Below are 21258 nucleotides of genomic sequence, written 5' to 3' on the forward strand. Positions count from 1 at the left end.
TGTGTATACCTGCAGAAGTGTGTGTACCTGCAGAAGGTGTGTGTACCTGCAGAACGTGTGTATACTTGTAGAAAAGGTGTGTACCTGCAGTTTGTATAGCTGCAGAACATGTGTATAACTGCAGAAGGTGTGTATACCTGCAGAAGTGTGTGTACCTGCAGAATGTGTGTATGCCTGCAAAATGTGTGTGTACCTGCAGAACGTGTGTATACCTGCCGAAAGTGTGTATACCTGCAGAAGTGTGTGTACCTTTAGAAGGTGTGTGTACCTGCAGAATGTGTGTATACTTGTAGAAAGTGTGTATACCTGCAGAAGGTGTGTGTACCTGCAGAACGTGCGTATACTTGTAGAAAGTGTGTGTACCTGCAGAAAGTGTGTACCTGCAAAAGGGTGTGTGTGTACTTGCACGTGTCACTAGCTTTATATTACAGCATCAATACAGAAGTGATCTTCATGTCTTACAGCAGTTACCAACAGACGATTAATGAATTCATGAAAGTCTCCTGACTTTATTGTTCTCGTCTAAACGTCCCAGCGTTCATCATTAAGCGTTCATCATTAAATACTTTGATTTTGTTCAGTCTGTAACTTTGTGACCACAGAGACTCGGAGAGAAAGATGAAACACAACCAAATGAAATCAAACCGCTCTGATCTGGGGTTTGGATTTTATTTTCTCTGAAACACTCAGGGATTACGCCGACAGAGAAATGTGTGTGTGTGTGTGTGTGTGTGTGTGTGTGTGTGTGTGTGTGTGTAGGCGTGTGTGTGTGTGTGTGTGTGTGTGTGTGTGTGTGTGTGTGTTGAAATTAAAGCCCTGTAATGGAGCAGTCGGCTGACGTGGGCGTTTCGAACATTCGTACATCAAACCCCGTAGACCTCGTCAGCAAACTTCCTTTCTCCTGTCCTTCCCTCCCACCTTTTCGGACCCCTACCCTCCTTTGTTTCCTCTCCTCACCTCCTTTCTCTCCTTTTCTAACCTTCTCTACTCTGGCCTTTAATTATTTCCTCCTTCCTGTTTGTTTCACTGTTTTATTTTGTTGTTGGCACTCAGATCTCTTCATCTTGAGTCTTCCCCTTTCTTTGCTCTCCTTTAATCTTTCTTTCCTATGGTGTTTGTTTTCTCCTCGCCATCCTTCTTTCCTTCATTGCCCCCTAACATCCTTCTCTTCTACTCTTCCTCTCTCCTTTCCTTGTTTGCCTCATTTTGCTCCCTTGAATCTTTCCTCCTTTTCTCGCCTTGCTCCTTTCCTTGTGCTCCTCCTCTGGTCATTATTTTACCTTCTGTTACTCCTCTTCTTTCTATTTCTTTTCACCCCCCTTCCTCACTTCTTCACTTCCATACTTTCCCTTTACATAACCTAATTTCCTTCTCTTCCCGCATCTCTACTCCTCTCCACATCTCCGTCTCTCTACTTTTATCTTTCCACTTTTCCTCTGAACTCCTCCTCCTTTCTTTCTCAGTTCCCCTCTCTTTGAATATGCAACCTTATTTCCTTCCCTTCCTCTGTCCTTTTTCTCCTCCTCTCCTTGTTTCCTCAGTCTTAGCTCGTTCCCTCTCTCTCCTTTCCATTACGTCCGTCTTTTTTCCAATCTTACATTTCTCTCTCTTTATCTCCTTTCCTCAGGATCGTGCTTCCTTCTTTCCTTCCTCTCTTCTCCTTTTTATCTTTTTTGTCCGACTACGTTTTCTGTCCTCCATCCCACTTCTTTCCATTCTTCCTTCCTTTTCGCCCCCTAACGTCACCCTCTTCTCCATCTCTTCTTGTCTCCTTTCTCTCTGTCTTTTTTTCTCCTTCCCTTCCTTTGTTTGGTGCTCTCCTTCTCCTCCCTCCATCCTCTTTTCTCTCCTAGTCTTGGACCCTCCTCCCCCTGTTATCTGTCCCTCCTCCCCTCTCTCTTTCTGCCTCAGTGTGCAAACATTTTTGCGTCCGTGGGCGCATGGAGAGAAAAACAGGCGCATTATCTGAGGACGTCCCTGCAGCTGAGCTGTTTCCTCGTCTGAGTTTGAGGAGGCGTCCGAGAAACATTCCTGAAAATGTGAAACATTCAGACGAGGCTGATTAACGCTGGCAGGGTTCAACACAAACTCTTATTGTCAGTGGAGCGTCAGACAATCAGCAGCTTCTGTTTTTACTCTGAACACCGTCTGTATGCACGGAGCATATGAGCTGCATTGTTCTGGGATCAGAGCTTCATGAGGATTAACAAAAGCCTGATGGGAAGTCACACAGCGCATCATTGTCAAACACCACACTGAATCCTAAAACACTAACGACGAGACATGAAGAGATTTCAGGCTAACACAACATACAGAGAGAGACGCAAAAAGGACTTCAAAACTTTCATTTTGCTTTAATGAAAGTAAAAAAGTGTCCGCAATGAAATCTACTTTACAAGTTTCAGTAGTGCAGATGTGAAAACCACGACACGGTCTGCAACATTCTCATGATATTGTCGTATAGAGGACTCTGCTGCTTCATCCACCACTTCCACGTCGTTCTTTTTACGTCACGTCTTACCTCAGGAGACCCCACACCCCCCTCCTGTCTGACAGGGATAGACTCGTGCTTTGGGGTGCATGTGTGAACAACCAGGTCAGGGGGGGGTTTCAGGAGCAGTCCTCCTGAAATGATCTAGAGATTTCCAGTAGTGCATGTGTGAAAACTTCTGTCTTCATTCTCAGCTAAGAGAGAGCAAGAAAAAGGGTTGATGTTTTATTCCACAAATTTCTGCTTATTGACGGAGAGCAGCATGAGCAGCTCATTGGTTTAAAGTCAACAGAAAAGAAGAAAAGCTTTGACATGCAGGCGCGTAGAACGAACCCAAAGGTGTTCAAACCTCACAGAAGGAAGTTTTAGTTTCAGTCTGTGGCCTGTTGTGTCAACGCTAACTAAAGAGATCTCTGAATCCTGTCCATATGTTTAGAGATGAAATACTGAATTACTGACGTGGTCACCAACACGATAAAACACGGGATACAAAGATTAGAGCCCTAAGGTCAACCTGAGGTCAGCGTGAGGTCAGCCACACTAACCATTACACCACCAGCACTGCTGTAAAGCCCTGTTTCTAACCTACAGTTTGAGTTTTGGGCATCCCCTTCTACTGTGTGTGTGTGTGTGTGTGTGTGTGTGTGTGTGTGTGTGTGTGCATGTGCGTGTTTGACTTAGCATGAGGACACAGTTAATTCCCTGTCGGTGCTCGTCTGCTGGACGTGTCAGAGGCAGCAGATGATCTACGGTGAGTGACGAGGGACACAATAAATACGGCCTGTACAGAGGGGGAGGGGCTCATTAGTCACAGGCTTCATTATGGTATGACAGTGTGTGTGTCGATGTTAATGTGTCATTACTGCTCATTCATGTATGTACATGTATATTCAGTTTGTGTGTGCGTGAATGTGTGTCTGAATCTGTCACATCCGTGTGTGTGTTTAATGTCTCTGTCGAACACTCCTGCCATTTATTAACACACTGATTATATATTAGCACAGAGGAATGAGTCCTCCGTGTGTGTGTGTGTGTGTGTGTGTGTGTGTGTGTGTATGTGTGTGTGTGTGTGTGTGTGTGTGTCTAAAGGGTTAGCGTCAAACATCCTGTGTGATGTTCAGATAAATGTGACACCTGTGTACATGATGCGACCCACCGTTCACACTCAGTGTGAGTAAAGGACTGTCCAGGTTTTGTTCCTTTATAAAGTCAGCATGTTTCTGATTGTCATGATGATACCTTTTTAGAGCAACCGGTTTGACAATGTGTGCGTGTGTGTGTGTGTGTGTGTGTGTGTGTGTGTCCGTCTGTCTGTGTGTGTCCGTGTGTGTGTGTCCGTCTGTGTGTGTGTGTGTGTGTGTGTGTGTGTGTGTGTGTGTGTGTGTGTGTGTGTGTGTGTGTGTCCGTCCGTCTGTCTGTGTGTGTCCGTGTGTGTGTGTGTGTGTGTGTGTGTGTGTGTGTGTGTGTGTGTGTGTGTGTGTGGTCTTAATGAGCTGGTTGATGTTGAACCTCTGCTGATGCTGCTGTGTTTTATTTTGAAGGAAGAAGAAACTGACTCCATCTTTAACTAAATCTTTATTTCAGATATGTTTTTGTCTTCTTGATGTTTGGAGAGCGTTGAGAGGAACACCAGATTTCTCTTGAAGATGCTTAATTCAGCCGTTGGGCTCACATGGTCTGTGTGGAGGCCTTCACACACAAACATCAAGTAAAATAAACTGATCGTTAAAAATATCAAAACGACCTCTGGTCTAGCAGGCTAAGTGACGGCAGCGTAGAGCGACAGGTTGCCGACATTTAGAATTAAATCCTTCTAGCATATCTTGAATTTTCTTGGAGATGAGAGAACTCAATCTAGATTTACTGGATGATAGAAAATGTTTAAAGAAAGTGAAGAGAAGAAGACATCTGTGGATAATCTGAGCTAACGTCAGCAGCTCGGCTCACAGCCCCTCCTGCGTCCTGTCGATGGTAAAACAGAGATTTTCAACATGAAGCTGCTGACTTCACATGTTCCTTTTTCATTCTGCGAACGTCCTGAACAACCTGACGGTGCAGCAGTCATGTGTAGAACAGTAACAGTTACAGTCTGATCGAGAGTTAACCCTTTCAAAGCTGCAGATCAGACCAAGCGAGACAAAGAGCGTCTGTGTTTCCGACGCTGCTGCCCGTCTTTTATCCTCGTCCCTGCTCGCTCTCTGTCTTTTCTTCTCTGCTGTCTTGGAGCGAAATCAGAGCGTTTCTCCGTCTTTCATGTTTCACACAGCGAGCGATGAAAGCTGTCCGTCTGTGAAGTGACAAAGCTCTTAGTCATGGTGGCAGGATGGCTGCTTTAAAGACAGAGTTTAGATTTAAGAGCGCTGACTCTCCCGCTTTCAGGGTAAAGATCTTCACCTCAGGAGAAAGACCTGAGTGTGTGAGACGGTTAAAGACAGACTCTTGAAGTGTGTGAGACGGTTAAAGACAGACTGTTGAAGTGTGTGAGACGGTTAAAGACAGACTGTTGAAGTGTGTGAGACGGTTAAAGACAGACTGACTGTTGAATAGATTGGTTGTTGTTCTCCGTGGCGATTGATGTGACGCTGCTCCAGGTGCTGTGATTGACAGAATGAATAAACGTTATGTGATAAAGTGGGATCCTGCTGACCAAGCAGCCAAACGCCACTTTCAAGAACTCTTGAAACTAAACCAGAGTAATTCTGTTTTAAAAACGTCTGTCTGTGTATTTCTGATCTTTTGACGGACAGGTTAGCACTGTACCAGTTCCTCTTCTTTTATGCTAAGCCATGATAACTGAAACTCTGAACTGAACTCAAGACAGATAAAAATATGCTCACTTTGGGATTAGGGTTAGCTTCTCGTCTGCACGCCTGTTCTTTTTGGGTTTAGCTCACGTCAAACTAACCTGTGCAGAGTAATGGGTTGTGTCTTTAAGAATCGTGGATGTCAAATAAACACTTAAAACACAAAATTCATGAGAAGAGGAGTGAAACGATGTCGACGTAACTCAAAGAAATGAAGGAGAAACAGTGAAGATCTTTGATAAACGTGTAAAAAAAAGGCTCCACGTTTCTTTTGAATAAATGTTCTTGAAGAGAACGTGTATTGTTCCTCCTCCTGGGATTAAAGCTGCTCTTGTTTGGAGGATTATTTCCTGAGGATTGTGTTTGCATTGTTGCTGTTATTAGACGACGTGCTCACTGACAGGACATGAAGAGTGAGGTAGGAGTGATGAGGGGGAAGACGAAGACCACATGTTCCAGGTGTTGATCCAGTAAACGGTGATCGAGGTTAAAAGAGGACACACAAGAACGTTGACTTTATTCACCAACATTAAAAAGATGTGAAGTCTGTTCTTTTGTTGCCTCACTGCGTCAGATGAGCGTCTAACAGATGCTGTAGAATAACAACCCGGACAGTTAGAGCTTTACATTCAACAACAGCTGTCTTTAGTTTCAAACATAAATCTGGTTAAAACACGTAGGAGACATTAAGACGGATAACTTCTCCGTAGCGTGCAGCAGTAGAAAGCCTTTATTCCATAAGCGTTTGACGTCACGTGAAAGCTATGAATTCTTTATGCCGATGACTTCGTCCTCTATTATCACGATGAGTCATGCTGTCACTCCTTCTTCAGGTATAATTGAACATCCTTCAGAAACACATATAGAACTCGTAACTGTGCACAGTTAAGAAATGTTATTTCACACTGACTCTGACTGAATCAGTCATTCAGAGCCCGGTTAGGAGGAAGTGTTTCACTCTTTATAGAGAAAAGTAAAGACTTCTACACTCTATCCGTCTGCTCCGCTGGTTTCTGCAGGGATCTGACTTCCTGTCACGCTGGATGTTTTCTGCTGTCTGATTAACGTCTGATGAAACATGTTCTATAACTTCAGTCAGTCATCAAGCCCACACAGGACACGACACACACAACCTAAAGCTTTCTCTGCAGGATCACGTCCTCTGTGGAGTGCAGGTACAGAGGCAGGTAAAGGTACGAGGACGGGGGCAGGTGCAGGTACAGGTACAGGTCGAGTACAGGTGCAAGTAAAGGTACAGGTACAGGTACAGGTACATGTGCAGTTATACAGCAGGTGCAGGTGTGTTTGGCTGTAAGATGAACTAACAGCAGTTTCCTCTTTGACACTTCAGGACGTCGTGGTGCAGCAAGTACACCAGCAGTCAGACATGTTCGAGGTTAAATTATTTTTATAAGTCGTTTAAAATAACTTTCACCTCCAGATGTTTTCTTTCATCGGTCCTCCCTCTCGTCTTTTATTCATGGCTTTTATTCTGATGATATTAAGATGTTGACCTCTAAAAACATAACAAGTTTTCTTAATCTGTAGGGTGTGTTGAGATGAGGCTGTGTCTCTTCCAAACCTGCCCAAGGATCAAAACATACAAACTACAGGACTCTATCAGTTAAAGATCTACTTTATATTCAACATAAGGAATCAACCAAAAGAGGTTTTAGGAAAGAGAAAAAGAAAAGTAAACAGATTGTAAGAGTAGAGGAGGTTTGATAACATGGAGGTAAGTAAACTGGTCTTTCTGTGAATATAAAATTCAAGACGCAACATACTTTTCTACTAACAGTATTATTATAAGAATTATTCATTTCAGAGACAGGACAGTGGATAGAGTCAGACACTGAGGAGAGAGAGAGAGAGCGAGAGAGAGAGAGAGGGGAACGCCATGCGGAAAGGAGCCACAGGTCAGATTCAAACCTGGGCTGCCCACTCTTGAGGATTTTAGGCCTCTGCACTGTACATGGGGGGTGCACTAACCACTTGGCCACCTTTTTTTATTTATTTAAAGACAACGATAAATGATGCTGATGAAGAACGCAAAATAAACGTTGTGCCAGGTGTTTTAAATGGAGCTGCATTAAACTGAGTGTGTGTGTGTGTGTGTGTGTGTGTGTGTGTGTGTGTGTGTGTGTGTGTGTGTGTGTGCATGTATGCGGGGGAAGCTGCTGGTGTTTGTTCCTCAGTCAGTTGAAGATGGGTCAGATTTAAATTTAAACTAAATTAGCTTTCTCACTTTGACAGTTGCACACTCATCGTCGCTCTCCACCCCACACTCATAACCACACACACAGAAACACACACACACACACACACTTAAACACACATACACATTTGCATGCACACACCCCAGTTGCAGAATCGCCCACACAGAGAAAGTGTGTGGGCAACAAAAGCAAAGTGTATCCACTGTGGGTTTATTTCTTCATGTCTGTGACAATTAAACCGACAAGGAAACCATTCGGTATTGTCTCTCTTTAATCTCTTTGAAGACGCGATGCATGAAAGTAAACTAACCTGGTTCTGGAGAGAGGAACCCAGGAGGCTGATAAAAACCTAGATTCTGAACACCAGAGGCGCTGCTTGTCAACAGGCGAGGCAGGTATATGCTTGGGACCAGTAGGGGGCCCCTGAGAGCTCACCAACTTAAACCAAAGCAGTGGCACAAAATGTGCACATTTTGCAATGACAGGAGGAAAACTTCCTTAGGGGGCCCCATCTGACAGCACTCACTCTCATTGCCCTGCTAACCGCGCATACATTATTGATGTGAAAACCAAAGTCATTCAATGAAAATCACCAAAGAAAAGGACTAGTCTACAGGAGAGAAAAATTGTTAGAGGAGTAAGTGTTGGCATGCAGAAATATGGTGATGAACACTAGTTGGAGGCCCCCCAATTGATTTTTAACTAGGGCCACAACAGACTCTAGACTCGCCAATGCTCAACACATCTACATCTTTTTCTGCAGTCAATGCTAACTTTCTGAAATCAGCAGAATGAGATTCTGAAATCAAACTTAACTCAAATGATCGTCAGGTGATCAGAAGTTACTCGTAGAAGAATTTCTAATAGTCTTATCAAACAGGTCAACCATGTTAAAAAAGGTCACCACTGACTCCTCCATGGATGGCATCCCTGAATGCTCAACGTTAGGTCCCCATCTTCATTGCCCCTCTACGCTGATGACCCACAGCTCTACCTGTCCATCACACCGGAAGAGAAAACCTTCAAAGTCACCATAAACGTGTCCAAACATCTGAAACAGGATTTCTGACATCTTCTCTCCAGCAACAATCTTAAGAACAGCTGGGACTAAATATTGATATGGCATTTTATTATTACATTAGGACACAAATACATAAACTGCAAAGGATTCAAATGCAGGAGTGGAGTACAAGAAGTAGGTTTATTGACAGTCCGGGGTTCGATACACAAAAAATCCAAAAGGTTCAGGTCACAGGGAGGTGAAGATCAAGGCTTGTTTTTCGGCATGTCTGAACAGGGCGAGAGACTAAAAGATAAGACCATCAGGGGATAACAAGACACAGATGAGTACAATCAGGGCGGGGCTCTCTTATACACATTTAACAAACAAAGTACATTTCATTATGAATAAGATGGTCTTAGAGCAGAAGAATAAAGGAATTAATCTATAAGGTCACTGCTGTGGCTGCTGTGGTTGGCTGTTTATTTCAGGGCCTGTGCAGGGATTTCCCCTGCAGGTCGTTGTTGCTGCGGCGTTGTGTAACAATGACTGTCGTGTGTTAATGATGACGTAACTGTCTGCTGTTTGCAGGTTAAAGAGGAATGTCACATCAGTGAATATAAGTAAACAGGAAGTCATTAATTCGATCTGACTATAATGACTAAAAATCAGAAGTCCATGGCACAATTAATATAACTGACAATAACTATAACTTGACCTCTACAATTTACCTCCTGTTATCTGACACCTTTACCTTCTAATGTCTGACTCTATAATACACCTTTACCTCCTGACTCAACAAAACACCTTTACCTCCATACTCTTTAATACACCTTTACCTCCTGACTCTATAATACACCTTTACCTCCTGACTCTATAGTACACCTTTACCACCTGACTCTGTAATACACCTTTACCTCCTGACTCTATAGTACACCTTTACCTCCTGACTCTATAATACACCTTTACCACCTGACTCTGTAATACACCTTTACCTCCTGACTCTATAGTACACCTTTACCTCCTGACTCTATAATACACCTTTACCTCCTGACTCTATAATACACCTTTACCTCCTGACTCTGTTATACACCTTTACCTCCTGACTCTATAATACAACTTTACCGCCTGACTCTATAATACAACCTTACCACCTGACTCTATAATAAACCTTTACCTCCTGACTCTATAGTACACCTTTACCTCCTGACTCTATAATACAACTTTACCTCTAGACTCTGTAATACACCTTTACCTCCTGACTCTATAGTACACCTTTACCTCCTGACTCTATAGTACACCTTTACCTCCTGACTCTATAATACACCTTTACCTCCTGACTCTATAATACACCTTTACCTCCTGACTCTATAGTACACCTTTACCTCCTGACTCTATAGTACAACTTTACCTCCAGACTCTGTAATACACCTTTACCTCCTGACTCTATAGTACACCTTTACCTCCTGACTCTATAGTACACCTTTACCTCCTGACTCTATAGTACACCTTTACCTCCTGAGTCTATAGTACACCTTTACCTCCTGACTCTGTAATACACCTTTACCTCGTGATTCTATAGTACACCTTTACCTCCTGACTCTGTAGTACACCTTTACCTCCTGACTCTGTAATACACCTTTACCTCCTGACTCTGTAATACACCTTTACCTCCTGACTCTATAGTACACCTTTACCTCCTGACTCTATAATACACCTTTACCTCCTGACTCTATAGTACACCTTTACCTCCTGACTCTGTAATACACCTTTACCTCCTGACTCTGTAATACACCTTTACCTCCTGACTCTGTAATACACCTTTACCTCCTGACTCTATAGTACACCTTTACCTCCTGACTCTATAATACACCTTTACCTCCTGACTCTATAATACACCTTTACCTCCTGACTCTGTTATACACCTTTACCTCCTGACTCTATAATACAACTTTACCGCCTGACTCTATAATACAACCTTACCACCTGACTCTATAATAAACCTTTACCTCCTGACTCTATAGTACACCTTTACCTCCTGACTCTGTAATACACCTTTACCTCCTGACTCTATAGTACACCTTTACCTCCTGACTCTATAATACACCTTTACCTCCTGACTCTATAGTACACCTTTACCTCCTGACTCTGTAATACACCTTTACCTCCTGACTCTATAATACAACTTTACCACCTGACTCTGTAATACACCTTTACCTCCTGACTCTATAGTACACCTTTACCTCCTGACTCTATAATACACCTTTACCTCCTGACTCTATAGTACACCTTTACCTCCTGACTCTGTAATACACCTTTACCTCCTGACTTTGTAATACACCTTTACCTCCTGACTCTATAATACACCTTTACCTCCTGACTCTGTAATACACCTTTACCTCCTGACTCTGTAATACACCTATATCTCCTGACTCTGTAATACACCTTTACCTCCTGACTCTATAGTAAACCTTTACCTCCTGACTCTATAATAATCCTGACTCGATAATAAACCTTTACCTCTTGACTCTATAATAAACCTTTACCTCTTGACTCACCTTTACCTCTTGACTCACCTTTACCTCTTGACTCACCTTTACCTCCTGACTCTATAATAAACCTTTACCTCTTGACTCACCTTTACCTCCTGACTCTATAATAAACCTTTACCTCTTGACTCACCTTTACCTCCTGACTCTATAATAAACCTTTACCTCTTGACTCACCTTTGCCTCCTGACTCTATAGTACACCTTTACCTCCTGATGTAAGGTGAGCTAACCTGTGATAGCGCTGCTGTGTTAAATAGGAGGTGTTATTGATCAGGTGTATTGATGAGCGTGTGATTAATGTGAACTCTGTGTGACACTGAAGATATTTAAAAGCCGGCCTCATCACTCACTGCTCAGATTGATGTTGAGACTCAAAGATTAAACAGGGACAGCGTGACTTCTGTGGCTAGGGAGGAAGAGTGGGATGTCCATTAATCAAAGGTTGGTGCTTTCCACCCTGGATCCTCCTCTAACAAAACTCCTGAGGACTAGCTGACATTTCTTGCGGGGGGGGGGGGGGGCATGATTGTCATCATAGCGTTGTATGCTTGTGCTGTGTCCCGCCTCTCACCCAACAGTAAAAGTCTCCCGCTGTGAGGAGCTTTTGATTTGAGGGGCAGACTCCCTGAAACGTTTCTAGAGATTTTCAGGAGTTCATCTGGTTCAGACCAGGTGTGGATATCAGGACTTGTTGCTGGAGAGGTGACTGTTGACTCTGTGAGAGTAGAGTAAGTAAGGCACTGAAGATGTCAATTTATTTAAAACATAACAGTGATGAACAAACTCTAAAATCACTCCTGCAGAAAGTAACACTGCAGGCTTTATTTTGTAAACATGAGCTGCACGCAGCCGAGGCACAAGACCGGCCTGTTGGCGGCGGTGAGGACGAGAAGCCCGGGGCCGGCTCGAGTTGGGGCGGACTGGTGGTGTCAGTGCTCTCACTGTTTGCCTATGGACACAGACATAGAGTCCGTTTTCTGCCAGACGGAATTTCCAAGATGCTAATTCCTTCTGGAAGAAATCTGGGAATCTGTTGAGGAAACCGTATGTGTTGTAGTTAATGTTTGTAAATAGAGGACCTTAGTGGGAGTGGCCTACAGTGCTGTGCATTCTGGGAGTTGTTGTCTTTCATCCACGTGAGCCAAAAAGACACTTTCTGCCTTTTCTCGGTCAAGAAGGCACCAACTTCAAAATGTATTTCACATTTCTACTACATATATGACCCAATGTCAATACAGATTCATGTTTCAACAGGTGAAGTATCCCTTTAAGTTTTATCAGTGTCAAAGAAATGTTTAACTGACCTCTTAATGATTTATTTTACCGTCTGAAGTTTTTTTTTTAATCATGTTTCCTGTTTTTTGTTGATTATTCAGCTATTCATTATTGTATTATTTTATTATTTAATTCTTTGATTTGATCCTTCATAAAAATGTTAAATTATTGAACTGAAGGAGAACGTCTCTGATCACAAAGCTTCAGTCAGTCATCGATAACAAACCTATAAATAGATCACTGACTTATGAGCATCACACACATACACACACTAACTAACACACACACATGGAAACTAGATTCCACCTCAGAGCCTGGCATTTTCTGTTTTCTGTCAACATCTCCACCCACAGAGGGACAGTTCATACTGTGTGTATGTGTGTTAGTTTGTGTGTGTGTGTGTGTGTGTGTGTGTGTGTGTGTGTGTGTGTGTGTGTGTGTGTGTGTGTGTGTGTGTGTGTGTGTGAGGACCAGTTCCTCTTGTGGCCACAGGAGGGCGTACTTCTGTCTTGGGTCTTTAATGTTGAGTGTTTATTATTGAAGAACTAAATGTGTCAGAAAACTTGGATGATCATATTTTTATTCTTAAATCCAAATGTTACGTTTTATTACATAAATATTACATTAATTCAATGATGAATATATTTATGAATAAATATTAAAGTCTATCTCAGGTTCAGGTTATCTCTCTCTGTACCTCTCGGGATCAGAACATTTCTATAAAAGTTTGAAGTTATAGATGAAAGAATAAACTGAGTTTATATGTTATAATGAACTTTAATGAAGGATGACTTCATGATAAACAGTTTTTAGTCATGAGCTCGTTCTCGCGTTTGCAACTCGTCCTCTCTGCTCGTATGAAGTTTGTTTCTGTTAATAAATCAGAGTATTATTGATCTACAGGTGATGTCGTTTAGCTCCGCCTCTTTAAGGAGAGACCGGTCAGAGTGACAACATGGCGTTTCGGCTACATCTCTACAGACGTGGTCGTTTGTACCACGCAGTTTGGCTCATTAAAAAAAAAGAAACGGTCTAATACTCGATGATGATGTAAGAACATTCTCATCTCTCACTTTGTTTCCTCTACATCACATACGTGTTCTAAGCGGCGTCGGGGCGCCTGAAGTGGTCGCTGTTCTCTGAAATGTTTCCCCAAAATGTTTTCTTTCAGTGTCCCATCCAGCGGAGGATAAAAGGCCTCTGAACAGCGCCATGTTGGATATTCAGTCAGTGAGTATTAACCAATCAGAGACAGAGTAGGATGGGGGCGAGTCAATCAATCATTGGTGTAAATCAGAGGAGATGTGGATGTGTGTATACCCTCTGGAGACTTCATCACTTTAGCACAGTGGCTCTATCCTGAACGAGTCTCCCTAAGGTTAAACAATCTGCACACTTATTTTTCAGTCTCCAGAGGGTACACACACCTCTAAATCTCCTCTGATTTACACCACTGATTGATTGACAATGTGTAGTATGCTGCGATTTCTTTTCCCTGATGGTCTCTGATTGGTTATACACACAAACTAAATATGTAGGAGAAGTCGCTGTTAATAACAGAGGCTGTTTATCCTCTGCTGGACCGGACACTTAAAGAAAAAACATTTTGGGGAAAAATGAAGAGTACACCGACTTCTTCAGGCACCACACCATACGAGCCTGTCTTAAGCTGTAGGTGATACACTAAACCAGTACCTCAAACACACTTCATATACACAACTATCCCTTTAAGACAAAGACCTGCTCACAAAGCAGGGACTTCATTTAGAATATTTTAATAAACCAGATCATTATAAACCTGAAACTCTGTTATAATAAAATGTATTCAATCAAACATCCTGAGCGTGGAGATACATAAACACAGAACATTTTGATGGGTGAATTTTAAAGTTACTCATATGGACCCCCCCCCCCCCTCCCCCGCCTCTGTAAATAGGTTGCATCTATTTCCTCTCAGTATCTTTAAATATCCTTCAGCGTCTATATTTGACGCCTCACTGAATTAATCTTTCCTCGCGCATTTATTCAAATGACACAACTTTCCGAGCGCGTTCAGGACTAAATTCCGCGCGCTCTCATTTGGTTGTGGCTTTTCTATCTCTCCGCTCGGCAAAACTCGTCACTTTTTCGATGATCACATTCCGGAAACCAAATATGGAGCGTGAGGGACGTCCCCCTGTTACCGGAATCTCCCTTTTATGGCTCAAAGAGAAGAACCGGAATTCCTCTTTTCATACATGAGCGCGATGAGGAAAACGAGGTGATGAATATAAAATATAAACTTTAATCACATGTGTGTGTTCTCTCTGAGCTTTGTTTTATATGTGCATGTTGTATATCGGTGTGTGTGTGTGTGTGTGTGTGTGTGTGTGTGTGTGTGTGTGTGTGCGTGTGTGTGCAGCACTCAGTGGAAACACTCACTCTTATCTCTAGCTTCTCCATTCACAAGTGATTCCCTATCACAACGTCACGGAGCCTCGCTGCCAATCAGCGTCCCTCGCTCGGCTCTCTTCACCCCTCCCATCTCCTTATTTGGACAATGACGTAGCGGGGGATTCAAAAGGTTCCCCTTATAAACAAAGCAGAGCCCGGGTCCCCGACCCTCCATAAGAGTCACTTTACTCCGAGCTCTCCGAGAAGTTTATCAGCAGAGCGCGTGAGCTGCAGCGGACACACTGAGCTCATCCTCCTCACAAACAAACACATACAGAGAGAGAGAGAGAGAGAGAGAGTGATGCAGGGGTGACACACTGCAGGTCACACACTCTTACTTCTTTAAAAAAAAAGACATTTATTTGTCCACCATCATGACGGCCAAAACTCTGGAGAAGGTCCCGGTGAGTCTCGGGGGGTTCGCGCATCCTGACAGCATGTACTCGGTGGATGACATCAGCTCCAACCTGCCGACCTCCGTCACCATCTACAACAACAGCGAGCTGGGAGCGCACTACGACCAAATCAATGTGGGGGGTAAGAGAAACACAAGAAAACCTCTGATCTGTTTTTTTTTTTTGTGTGTAAAATCTGTGTAAAAACAAAACTTGTTACTCTTGAAAGTTTAAATATCTAGAAAAGAATATAAATGTTTTACTCACACTCATTTATAAAATCTGTTCCAAATATTAATGTATCAATCTCAGTCTGAGCGCAGACTGTTTTTGCTCTCACTCATTCTAAGAGTTGAAATGTTCCTGATGATCGGACTCACCTCCTCTCTCAGTCTGAGCGCGCCTCTCTCTAGAATATACAACGTGCTTATTTCACGAGCTGTGGGTGACTTTTTCTCCCTTTTTCTGAAAGTTAAAATGTTTAAAGTGTGAGTCCGTGCGTAATGGCACAGAGACAGCTGGAGCGCTCCTCTCTGGACAGTTTCTTTGAATGAACCCCTAGTTTTTTTTCCCCCCTGTTTTCCTCTCCCTCACATCGAAACGTTCAACTGTTTCATTATTTAAGGTTTTGAGTCGATGCCACCTCCTGTCACCGTGTGAACGCTGCATTCTGAAGACTTTTGCATGTTTTCTGCTGTTAACACTCAGTTTCTCTCTCTCTCTCTCTCAGACGGCCTGATGAGCGCGGAGATGAGCGCAGCAGACAGACGCTCTCTCGACCTCTCCTCTTACTCCGGTGGCTTCTCTCAGCCCGCGAACCACCGGAACCAGACCTTTACCTACATGGGAAAGTTCTCCATCGACTCCCAGTACCCGACAAACTGGAGCCCCGAGGGAGTCATCAACATCGTGTCGGGCATCTTCAACGTGGCCGGTCCTCCTCCTCATGCTGCTGCTGCCTCCTCCTCCTCCTCCTCTCCGGCCTCCTCAGGATCTCCTCCTCACTTCTCCTCCGGAGCTCTGAGCTGCAGCATGGCGGCGCAGACCCCGGCTGAGTTAGACCACCACCATCACCTGTACTCCCCCCCTCCTCCCTACTCCTCCTCGTCGGGCTGCGGGGAGGTGTACCAGGACCCCTCCGCCTTCCTGTCCACCTCCTCCTGTCCCATCTCTTCCTACCCCCCGCCCTCCTACTCTTCTCCGAAGCAGCCCTGCGGCTCGGAAGGACCCGGGCTCTTCCCGCTCATCCCGGACTATTCTGGTTTCTTCCCGCCGGCCTGTCAACGGGACCTGCACGCGCCCGGGATCCAGGACCGGAAACCGTTCGGCCCGTGCCCTCTCGACTCCTTCCGCGTGCCCCCGCCGCTCATCCCCCTGAACACCATCAGGAACTGTACTCTAGGGGGGCCCGGTGTCGGTGGCTCAGAGGGGGGTCCTCCGCGGCTCCCTTCAGCCTACAGTCCTCAAAACCTGCCCCTCAGGCCGATCCTGCGGCCCCGGAAGTACCCCAACAGACCCAGCAAGACCCCGATCCACGAGCGCCCATACCCGTGCCCCGCAGAGGGATGCGACCGCCGCTTCTCGCGCTCCGACGAACTCACGCGACACATCCGGATCCACACCGGACACAAGCCGTTCCAGTGCCGGATCTGTATGCGCAACTTCAGCCGCAGCGACCACCTGACCACGCACATCCGCACGCACACCGGGGAGAAGCCGTTCGCCTGCGACTTCTGCGGACGAAAGTTCGCGCGAAGCGACGAGAGGAAAAGACACACGAAGATCCACCTGCGGCAGAAGGAGAGGAAATCCTCCACTGTCTCCTCCTCCTCCTCTTCCTCCTCCAGCAGCTCCGGTGTGGATCGCGGCGCAGCCAGCATCTGCTCATAGTTTCCCGGGGAAAAAAACGTTGTTACCATGGCAGCGTGACGCACACTAACCCTTGAGAAATAACTTGAAAAGACTGACAGACAGATGGAAACAGACTTTAAAGAGAAACTCTGAAGCTGCAGCGAGGACAAACAGGAGGACTCTGTGTACAGTCGTGCGTAATTACGCACATCCACACGCGCGTGCTCCACGGACAGTTACAAGGATGCACTTTTTACCTGCAGAAAGAGTGATCGTCAAGGGGCGCGTGGACACACAGTGAGCGTGTCAGTGTGAAATAAATAACTGCAATAATAAATTATTGACAAAGTGTTTATAACAAGTGTGTGTGTGTGTGTGTGTGTGTGTGTGTGTGTGTGTGTGTTCCCTCAGTGCCTTGCTGTGTGTGTGTGTGTCTCTCTGTGTGTACTCTCACTGCTTGTGTGTGAGTGTTTGTGTGTGTGTGTGTGTGTGTGTGTGTGTGAAAGTGTGTGTATGCGTGTGTGTGAGTGTGTGTGTAATCTGTACAGTTATAAAGTTTATTTTTGTACTCGTGCTCTGGTGTAACTCGGTGTGAAAAGTTTTAACGTGTTGGACTCATCTCGTCGTGACGTGTGTGTGTTTGACTTATTAAATGTTGATAAACGCACGTGCTGCTTTCTGTCTCAGTTTTTTTATACCTTTCCGAACACCGTGATGCGTTCACGGAACCAAACGATGCTCTGAACACTTTCCCTTCCATGTTTATTAAAGACTGATGAAGAGGATGTTGGAAACTTTTTAGGGTAAATCCCTCCTACGTCACGCAAAGGCTTCTGACTCAGTGTCACCCACTCACTGTGTGTTTCTGTCACATATTTATCTAGGCTATATATTTATGTGTCATATAAATAAAAAAAATAAAAGTACCAGCGTCCTAAAAAGAGTGGGTAGAAGTCTAGCGAAGATCTCCTTTTCACTTTTCTTCCTTAGTTTCAATGATTCCATTTTCTCACATTTATTTACAATAATATAAAAACAAGTTTCCTCAGTTTGTTTACCTCCTAAAATAAATAGCCTAAATAAATAAATAAACAAACCCCGGTGTATTTACAATCCTCACATCCTCCCAGTGTTACAGACTAAACAGAAACACTCCTAAAACCGCGCGTCCTCTTTCATACAGCTGCTGAAAATATATTTATATATATATTTATATTATATTTTTATTATTATTTATATATATTATTTGTTTCAGCTCCTCCGCCGACCCCACGCGCCCACCTCGCGCCCTCACATCCTCAGACTTCTTCGTCCTACGAACACTTTGTTGTTTTAATCAGTTTAATTTGTGGCTGCAGCTTTTCTGTTTAAAAATACAATTAAAGGTGATATCCTTTTTAAACTCTGACCCCTCTGAAAACCTTTATTTTATTTGTATACCATATAAAAATCTTAAGGTATTTGAGGATGAAGCAGCAAAAAGAAGAGAGAGAGAAACATAACTGTTTTTACATCGTAACACTACGATGTAAAAACAGTTTAAAGAACAAACACTTTCTGTAATCCTCCCGATGGTCTGAATCAGATTTAATCTTTAATTAATTTCTTGTTCTCTCTGTTTGTTTGTCAGAATGTAAAAAGTCTCAAAACACCAGAATCAATCAAAGAGACACGTTGAGAATCAAGTTCACCTGGACCTCAAGTTCACGGGGATGAGGACTTGATAAAATTTGTGAGGGCTCACAAACGCAAACCAAAGCTACGTGAAAATTTTGCAACGACAGTAGGAAACCTCCCTAAGGGGGTCCCATCTCTCACTCTCGTTGTCCTGCTGAGCGTGAAAACCAAAGTTCAAAGAAAACGAAGAAGAGTGATCCATCTGCAGGAGAGAAAAGAGGAAGAGGACGATGGCAGACTGGTTGGAGGGCCCGACAGATGCCACTGACTACAGCTGTTTCTGTGTTGTTTCATTTTTTTAATGTTTGAGGGTTAGGGATAACCCTATCACACTTTTATCATGTTATTATTAATAAAGGTTCAGATTTCTATCAACATGTTAAAAGTAAAAAAAAACAACAGCAGCTTCTGTAAATTTAAAAGAAATAAAAACTTTAATTTAAACGTTTTTAATTCAAAGTTCATAAAATAAACTTCTTCAATGATGAAATAGAAACGAGTCACACACATTTTAAAGCAGACTGATCAAATATCTATAAATATATAAAAACACCATTAAATAAACTGGAGCAGAAGTGGACGCTCTGAGAGCAACACTCTTTATGTTTGAAACTTTATTTAAACTTCATTTAAACTTTATTCATGACATTAAAGATCTCTTCTTACAGAGCGTCCTGGTCGAGACGGGCCGTTTCACATAAACAACAATCAGACAAATATTTAAGGTGACATATTCTCCTCCTCTTCAACCCGATTAAATAAGTCTCAGAGCTCCTCAAAACATGTGTGTGAAGTTTCTTGTTCTAAATCCACTCTGATCCTGTATTTGATCATGTCTATAAACCCCTCTATTTCAGCCCTGCTCAGAACAGGCTGTTTCTGTGTCTGTACCTTTAAATGTAAATGAGCTGTGTCTGACCACGCCCCCTCCCTGGAAGGGCTTGGGTGTCTCAGGCTTTCTCGCTCCATGTCCTATTGTTTACGGTGAGAAGGCAGACTCAGGGCGTGGTCACACTGGTCATCTGTACCGTGCTGTACTCAAGCACGATTGCGCCCCCGCTGCGCCATTGCCACGCTGGCCGGCATACTGGCCAGGACTAACCGTGCCTAAAAGCACGATTACCTCTTGTACATAACGTCTTAATACAACATGTGCACGCTTTATGTTATTTTGAAGCGTGCTCAGTTTACAAACAGGTGGACGAGAGAGAGAGAGAGAGAAAAAGAGACCCACAGTTGAGTCCGTGTCTGCACATCAGAGAAAAACACAAAGAGCATGACAGCTAATTTACTGACTTAGCTTATTTTAAGCCATTTTAATGAGACACAGCCATAAATAAGTTAAAAAATAAAATGGACGCGCGGCCGAGTCCACAGGCGAGTCCACGCCCGCACATCGGAGAACAACACAGAGCATGACAGCTACTTTGTGTCTTATATTGTGTCATGTTAGTCAGATACAGCCATGAAACTCTGGATTTCTCCATAATGAAGGCTGTCAGCGTTGTGTACCTGCGTGCTTGTTCTGGTACGGATGGCCAGTGAGACCCCCCCTTAGAGGGCAGAACAAACACCTAGCTGTGTGAGTGTCACCCACCTGGGGGAGGGGTTACTGCCCTTTGTGATGTCATGAGGGGAAAATCTCCAAACAGCCTGTTTGAGCACACATTTTCTGAAAAGTGGAGCAGGCAAAAGACGAAGAGGATGGACTTTACTCATCATTGGGGGGACTAGGGACACATAACACCCATACACACAAATGCACACACACACAAACACAGACACACACATATCTCCCATCTCGTCCAGCGTCTTCAGACAATTGGCTCCTGTTGTCTTCAGTTTTCCCCTCTGAGACGATCTGATGGACTTTAATCAAAAGAATGGAGGATAATTACATTTAATCTGAGGCGCGGAGCTCAGTGAACACATGAAGATCAGCTCGGTATCAAACCAAATCTGTCTGAACTGCTCAGTGAGACCCTCAGCAGCTGAGAGGAAACCTCTCGCTCTCTTTCTCTCTCCCTCTCCCTCTCCCTCTCTCTCTCCCTCTCCCTCTCCCTCTCCCTCTCCCTCTCCCCTCTCCCTCTCCCTCCCAGGGTTACTAAGAGTGGATTTTATCTTCCTCTGATGTTGAATTTCGAACACACAAATGAAAAACACGAGCACAGTGTTTCGGACGAGAACACATTTTGTCTTACTGAACATTTAGATGTCTTTCTTCTGCAACTATATGGCTGAAGCAATACTGCAAGGCAAGCTGGGACACGTAGGCCTTGTGGACATGCACCATTTGTATAGCAGCAGTGAGGGTTCATTCTTTAAAGGAAACATCAACATTTAAAGTGTCTGAAATCCCCTTCAACAAAGATCTACAGAGATGAAGAGATGTTCAAGTGCTGACACAAAGAGTGTCCTGTGACTCAGCGTGGGAGAGGACTGCGTCTGTCCCGACGTTGACCTTAGGTCCCCTGTTACAGTCGTCTGATGGAGGTCACCGTCTCCCTCGCTCTGTAACAGTCGTCTGACGGAGGTCACTGTCTCCCTCAGTAACAGTCGTCTGAC

General features: G+C 44.0%; 1 protein-coding gene across 2 annotated transcripts; it reads left to right on the forward strand.

Annotated features, from left to right (window-relative positions):
• Positions 1-14927: 14927 nt before the first annotated feature.
• On the forward strand, positions 14928-17683 carry egr2b (early growth response 2b). 2 transcript variants are annotated; one of them, XM_020640310.3, is made up of 2 exons: positions 14928-15307; positions 15896-17683. In XM_020640310.3, the coding sequence occupies exons 1-2, from the start codon at positions 15145-15147 to the stop codon at positions 17053-17055; spliced, it is 1323 nt and encodes a 440-aa protein (XP_020495966.2). In that variant the 5' UTR covers positions 14928-15144; the 3' UTR covers positions 17056-17683. The 2 variants fall into 2 exon arrangements, with proteins under 2 accessions (XP_020495966.2, XP_065806097.1); XM_065950025.1 differs by having other exon boundaries at positions 15166-15300.
• Positions 17684-21258: the final 3575 nt, after the last annotated feature.

This window comes from Labrus bergylta, chromosome 21 (assembly GCF_963930695.1).
Source record: "Labrus bergylta chromosome 21, fLabBer1.1, whole genome shotgun sequence".
NCBI classification, from domain to species: domain Eukaryota; kingdom Metazoa; phylum Chordata; class Actinopteri; order Labriformes; family Labridae; genus Labrus; species Labrus bergylta.